We start from the raw sequence: 7,176 nt of genomic DNA on the forward strand, positions 1-7,176 counted from the left end.
GTCTGGTTCAGGGGGACCGGGGGGATAGCGTGTGGGTCTGGGCTGGGGGGACTGTGGGGGAGGGTAGGTGAGGGTAGGTGTCGGATGGGGGTGGTGACGCGTTGTTGGAGGGTGGGGGAGGGGTGGGACAGAACCGTTCGAGCTGTCTGAGCGACTTTACTAATCGCAAATATATCATCGTCTTGCCCGCAACCCCACCCCCGCCTCACGTCACTCCGCACCCCCCCCACTCCCTCCCTCGTCACTCCTGTCCTCCCCACTCCCTTCACTCCTGCCACCCTCCCACTCCTTCCCTCCTCCCCCCCCCCCCAACTCCTTCTCCCTTCTCCCTCCCCACCTCCCCGCCCCCCCCCCCCCCCCCCCCCCCCCCCCGCCGCAGTTTGTAGACCTGTGTATTTTGTTAGGCAGTGATTACTGCGAGAGTATCCGGGGAATTGGGCCGAAGAGAGCCATCGAGCTGATCCGACAGCACCGGACCATCGAGGAGATTCTCAAACATATTGACAGCAGCGTGAGTGCTCCCGCACACGCCCCTTCCATCGCTGCCCTATTCCCAGCCGGATACGGCATCCCGCACAGGGATAGCGGGATGGAGGGAGTGACAGAGATGGGGAGGGGGTTTAGGGGGATGGAGGGGGGGACAGAGGTAGGGAGGGGGTGTAGGGGATGGAGAGGGGGACAGAGATAGGGAGGGGGTGTAGGGGATGGAGAGGGGGACAGAGATAGGGAGGGGGTGTAGGGGGATGGAGAGGGGGACAGAGATAGGAGGGGGTGTAGGGGGATGGAGAGGGGGACAGAGATAGGGAGGGGGTGTAGGGGGATGGAGAGGGGGACAGAGATAGGGAGGGGTGTAGGGGGATGGAGAGGGGACAGAGATAGGGAGGGGGTGTAGGGGGATGGAGAGGGGGACAGAGATAGGGAGGGGGTTGTAGGGGGATGGAGAGGAGGACAGAGATAGGGAGGGGGTGTAGGGGGATGGAGAGGGGGACAGAGATAGGGAGGGGGGTGTAGGGGGATGGAGAGGGGGACAGAGATAGGGAGGGGGTGTAGGGGGATGGAGCGGGGGACAGAGATTAGGGAGGGGTGTAGGGGGATGGAGAGGGGGACAGAGATAGGGAGGGGGTGTAGGGGGATGGAGAGGGGGACAGAGATAGGAGGGGGGGGTTAGGGGATGGAGAGGGGGACAGAGATAGGGAGGGGGGTGTAGGGGATGAGAGAGGGGACAGAGATAGGAGGGGGTGTAGGGGGGTGGAGAGGGCGACAGAGATAGGGAGGGGGTGTAGGGGGATGGAGAGGGGGACAGAGATAGGGAGGGGGGTGTAGGGGGATGGAGAGGGGGACAGAGATAGGGAGGGGGTGTGGGGGATGGAGAGGGGGACAGAGATAGGGAGGGGTTGTAGGGGGTGGAGAGGGGGACAGAGATAGGGGAGGGGGTGTAGGGGGATGGAGAGGGGACAGAGATAGGGAGGGGGTGTAGGGGGATGGAGAGGGGGACAGAGATAGGGAGGGGGTGTAGGGGGATGGAGAGGGGGACAGAGATAGGGAGGGGGGGTGTGGGGGATGGAGAGGGGGACAGAGATAGGGTAGTGGGGGTGTAGGGGGGTGGAGAGGGGGACAGAGATAGGGAGGGGTGTAGGGGGGTGGAGAGGGGGACAGAGATAGGGAGGGGGTGTGGGGGATGGAGAGGGGGACAGAGATAGGGAGGGGGTGTAGGGGGATGGAGAGGGGGACAGAGATAGGGAGGGGGTGTAGGGGGATGGAGAGGGGGACAGAGATAGGGAGGGGGTGTAGGGGGATGGATGAGGGGACAGAGATAGGGAGGGGGTGTAGGGGGATGGAGAGGGGGACAGAGATGCGGAGGTAGGTTGTAGGGGATGGTAGGAGTTACAGAGATAGGGAGCGGGTGTAGGGGGCTGGAGGGCATTACAGGGGGTCAGGGAAGGGGGAATGGGGACGGGGAGTGGGTTACGGGGAGGGGGGCAGGGAGCGGGTACAGGGACAGGGACTGGGACTATCAGTGTGTCCTGTTGTTCATCAGAAATTCACGATCCCGGAGGATTGGTTGTATAAGGAAGCGCGGCGGCTGTTCCTGGAGCCGGAGGTGGTGAACACGGACTCAGTGGAACTGAAGTGGGTCGAACCAGATGAGGAGGAGCTGGTGAAGTTCATGTGCAATGAGAAACAGTTCAGGTACACACCACGGGGAGAGACAGAGACATCATGGGGGCATCTCCCTCCCTCCCCCTCGTTTTCCCTCCACCCCCCCCCCCCCCCACCTTTCTCTGTCTGTCTGTCTCTCTCTGATTGTCTCTCTCTGTCTCTGTCTCTCTCTCTGTCTCTCTCTCTCTGTCTCTCTCTCTCTGTCTCTCTCTCTCTGTCTCTCTCTCTCTGTCTCTCTCTCTCTCTGTCTCTGTCTCTGTCTCTGTCTCTCTCTCTGTCTCTCTCTCTCTGTCTCTCTCTCTCTGTCTCTCTCTCTGTCTCTCTCTCTCTGTCTCTCTCTCTCTCTGTCTCTCTCTCTCTCTCTTCCCACCCCATCCACCGCCTGCTACATACCCCCCTCGCTCTGTTACCCCCCCCTTACCGAACATTTTTCTCTCTCTCTCTCTGTGCCCCCTGCCCCCCCGCGCGAAGTGAGGAGCGAATCCGAAACGGGGCGAAGAAGCTGCTGAAGGGCCGCCAGGGCTGTACCCAGGGACGTCTCGATGACTTCTTCAAAGTGACAGGCTCACTCACCTCTGCCAAACGCAAGGTATGGGGTTTTCCCGGGGGCAGGGGCGGTGGGGGGTGCCATGGCTCTCTTCTCCTTCGCTCTCCGACTGCCTGTCAGCACTGTGTGACGGGCACACTCAGGGTGTGACTGACCATCCTGGTGTGAGGGAGCGACCGACCGCCCCTGTGTGACGGGCACGCTCGGGGAGTGAAGGGAGCGAACCGACCGTCCCTGTTGTGACGGGCCACGCTCGGGGAGTGAGGGAGCGACCGACCGTCCTGTGTGACGGGCACGCTCGGGGTGTGAGGGAGCGACCGACCGCCCCTGTGTGACGGGCACGCTCGGGGTGTGAGGGAGCGACCGACCATCCCTGTGTGACGGGCCAATCTCGGGGTGTGAGGGAGCAAACCGACCGTCCCTGTGTGATGGGCACGCTCAGGGTGTGAGGGAGCGATCCGACCATCCTGGTGTGAGGGAGCGACTACGACTGTCCCTGTGTGATGGGCACGCTCAGGGTGTGAGGGAGCGACCGACCGTCCTGGTGTGAGGGAGCGACCCGACTGTCCTGTGTGACGGGCACGCTCAGGGTGTGAGGGAGCGACCGACTGACCGTCCCTGTGTGACGGGCACGCTCAGGGTGTGAGGGAGCGACCGACTGACCGCCCCTGTGTGACAGGCACGCTCGGGGTGTGAGGGAGCGACCAACCGCCCCTGTGTGACGGGCACGCTCGGGGTGTGAGGGAGTGACCGACTGTCCCTGTGTGACGGGCACGCTCAGGGTGTGAGGGAGCGACCAACTGTCGTGGTGTGAGGAGCAACCGACCGTCCCTGTGTGACGGGCGCGCTCAGGGTGTGAGGGAGTGACCGACCGAGCATCTCTGTGTGACGGGCACGCTCAGGGTGTGAGGGAGCGATCCGACCGTCCCTGTGTGACGGGCACGCGCGGGTGTGAGGAGTGACCGACTGTCCCTGTGTGACCGGCACGCTCGGGGTGTGAGGGAGCGACCGACCGTCCCTGTGTGAGGGAGCGACCAACTGTCCCTGTGTGACGGGCACGCTCAGGGTGTGAGGGTTGTGACCGACCGTCCTGTGTGAGGGAGCGACCGACTGTCCCTGTGTGATGGGCACGCTCAGGGTTGTGAGGTGTGAACCGACCGTCCTGTGTGAGGGAGCGACCGACCGTCCCTGTGTGACGGGCACGCTCAGGGGTGTGCGGGAGCGACCGACTGTCCTGGTGTGAGGGAGCGACCGACTGTCCCTGTGTGACGGGCACGCTCAGGGTGTGAGGGAGTGACCGATCGACCCGGTGTGACGGGCACGCTCGGGATGTGAGGGAGCGACCGACCGTCCTGGTGTGAGGGTGCGACCGACCGTCCCTGTGTGACGGGCACACTCAGGGTGTGAGGGAGCGACCTGACCGTCCCTGTGTGACGGCACGCTCAGGGTGTGAGGGAGCGACTCGACCGTCCCTGTGTGACGGGCACGCTCAGGGTGTGAGGGAGCGACCGACCGACCGTCCCGGTGTGACGGGCACACTCAGGGTGTGTGAGGGAGCGACCGACCGTCCCTGTGTGACAGGCACGCTCGGGGTGTGAGGGAGCGACTGACCGTCCCTGTGTGTAGGGAGCGACTGACCGTCCCTGTGTGAGGGAGCGACCGACTGTCCCTGTGTGACGGGCACGCTCAGGGTGTGAGGGAGCGACCCGACCGTCCCTGTGTGACGGGCACGCTCGGGGTGTGAGGGTATGTGACCGACCGTCCCTGTGTGACGGGCCACGCTCAGGGTTGTGAGGGAGCGACCGACCGTCCCTGTGTGACGGGCACGCTCGGGGTGTGAGGGTGTGACCGACCGTCCCTGTGTGACGGGCACGCTCAGGGTGTGGGGAGGGATCGACCGACCGTCCCTGTGTGACGGGCACGCTCGGGGTGTGAGGGAGCGACCGACCGTCCCTGTGTGACGGGCACGCTCGGGGTGTGAGGGACGCGACCGACCGTCCCTGTGTGACGGGCACGCTCGGGGTGTGAGGGAGCGAACCGACCGTCCCGGTGTGACGGGCACGGCTCGGGGTATGAGGGAGCGACCGACCGTTCCTGGTGTGAGGGAGCGACCCGACCGTCCCTGTGTGACGGGCACGCTCAGGGTGTGAGGGAGCGACTGACCGACCGTCCCGGTGTGACGGGCACACTCAGGGAGTGAGGGAGTGACCGACCGTCCCTGTGTGATGGGCACAGTCAGGGAGTGAGGGAGTGACTGACTGTCCCTGTGTGACAGGCACCTGCAGGGCGTGAGGGAGTGACCGACTGTCCCTGTGTGATGGGCACACTCAGGGTATGAGGGAGCGACCGACTGTCCTGTGTGACAGGCACACTCAGGGAGTGACTGACTGTCCCTGTGTGACGGGCACGCTCAGGGTGTGAGGTAGCGACCGACCGTCCCGGTGTGACGGGCACACTCAGGGAGTGAGGGAGTGACCGACCGTCCCTGTGTGACGGGCACAGTCAGGGAGTGAGGGAGTGACCGACTGTCCCTGTGTGACGGGCACACTCAGGGTGTGAGGGTGCGACCGACTGTCCCGGTGTGACGGGCACACTCAGGGTGTGACTGACTGTCCCTGTGTTACAGGCACACTCAGAGTGTGAGGGTGTGACCGACTGCCCCTGTGTGACAGGCACATGCAGGGCGTGAGGGAGTGATGGGCACACTCAGGGTATGAGGGAGCGACCCGACTGTCCCTGTGTGACAGGCACACTCAGGGAGTGACTGACTGTCCCTGTGTTACGGGCACGCTCAGGGAGTGAGGGAGCGATACCGACCGTCCCTGTGTGATGGGCACGCTCAGGACGTGACCGACCGTCCCTGTGTGACGGGCACACTCAGGGTGTGAGGGAGCGAACCCGACCGTCCCTGTGTGACGGGCACGCTCAGGGAGTGAGGGAGCGACCCGACCGACCGTCCCTGTGAGACGGGCACGCTCGGGGTGTGAGGGAGCGACTCGACCGTCCCTGTGTGACGGCACGCTCGGGGAGTGAGGGAGCGACCGAACCGACCGTCCCTGTGTGACGGGCACGCTTGGGGAGTGACCGACTGTCCCTGTCACCTTGACTATTTGCTTTTACAGGAGCTGAGCCCAAGGATCAGCGAAGAAGAAACCAAAAACAGGAGGCAAGTTTAAAAAGGGGAAGTGAGCCTGGACCTGAGGCTGGGTACACTGTGTGAGGAGCAGGAGCAGGGGAAGGGGACGCTCCCTTCACCCAGACCCACCTTCCTCACCCTCTGCCTCCTACTGGCCCCTGTCGCTTTTGAGCAAGTCGGTGTCACAGACACAGTTTGGGCCTGAACCGGACGAGTGAACTGCTTTTCAAATTGTTCCAGTTTTTCTACCAATTTTGTTCAATTTTGCGTTAAATAAAGATGGAGGATTTGTAGGAGTTCGGCCCATGTGCTTTCAACTCTATATATACACGACATCTTTAGCTCAACCGCACTGTCGGGGGGTCGGCGCCGAGGGAGCGGGCCGCTGTCGGCGGGTCGGCGCAAGGGAACACCGCCGGTGGGCCCCGGATTAGTTTAGGATTAGGGTCAGCACGGACTGTTTGGGCCGAATGGCCTGGTTCCATGCTTTGTAATCCTGGACCACTTCCACGAGGAAGCACAGAGGGAGATGTGAATTGTGACTGCTGTTAGCCGTAGCTCCCTGGGCCATCCTCAGGCGGGCAGCACCCTTTCCCCTACCAGGATATGTGGGTGACCTTCCCTCACGGCCCCATGGGAAGGATGTGGCCTCTTGATGGGGTGGGAAAGGCCACTCGGCCCTCACCTCTCCTTCTGGCCCATCCTCCTGGGAGTGACAGAGAGGGTCTCCCTCCTTGTTGGCCGGGCGGAGGCCTGGGGCTTACGTTTCGGGGCGAGGGAAGTGTTTCTGGCTTCAAAAGGAAACTGTCCCTCGCTTTTCACTCGTGCTGCCTTTACGCATCAATTTAAATCCGCTCCCCCGTCTCCTTCCTTCTCCCAGTGGGAATGGCATCCTCCCAGCACTCCCTCTCCCGTCTCCTCTACCCAGCATCTCTCACTCCCTCTCTCTCAGAGGAGAAGACGTCTTTGATCAAATCCCAGTTCCTCATCCTGCGATCTGCTTCTCCTGAAAGTCTCCGCACCCTCCTCGCGATGTCCGAGCCCGGATCGCTAGCACGGTTCTCTGAGCTGACCCGTATCCCCGAGGGGACGCTGTACTCACTCCATGCTCTGCCTTCCATGTTCGGTGCACCCAGCCCCCTCTGCCCCTCCTTTCTCTCCTCCCCACAGATTCCCAAGGTCCCTTTCCAGTCCCTGAGTTGGGAATTTGCTGGGCCTGAGTGCCTCCTGATGCAGCAGATGAAGTAGGCCCCTCCCTGCTCAGGGATAGCAGCGAGGATGGGCCGCGGGTTGGCCGACCCAGCGAGCCACCCGGAGATTGGAAGCCAGTCGA

At 63.1% G+C, this 7,176-nt stretch overlaps 1 protein-coding gene across 1 annotated transcript in view; it reads left to right on the forward strand.

Moving 5' to 3' along the window:
• Positions 1-6,127, forward strand: part of fen1 (flap structure-specific endonuclease 1) — a 33,489-nt gene extending 27,362 nt beyond the window's left edge. The window contains exons 6-9 of the mRNA XM_059641719.1: positions 380-511; positions 2,039-2,190; positions 2,632-2,756; positions 5,838-6,127. Of these exons, the coding sequence (XP_059497702.1) occupies positions 380-511; positions 2,039-2,190; positions 2,632-2,756; positions 5,838-5,896 (468 nt within the window). The 3' untranslated portion in view covers positions 5,897-6,127. The remainder of the gene's footprint in view (positions 1-379; positions 512-2,038; positions 2,191-2,631; positions 2,757-5,837) is intronic.
• The last annotated feature ends 1,049 nt before the right edge of the window (positions 6,128-7,176 follow it).

Source organism: Stegostoma tigrinum, chromosome 43 (genome assembly GCF_030684315.1).
Source record: "Stegostoma tigrinum isolate sSteTig4 chromosome 43, sSteTig4.hap1, whole genome shotgun sequence".
NCBI lineage: Eukaryota > Metazoa > Chordata > Chondrichthyes > Orectolobiformes > Stegostomatidae > Stegostoma > Stegostoma tigrinum.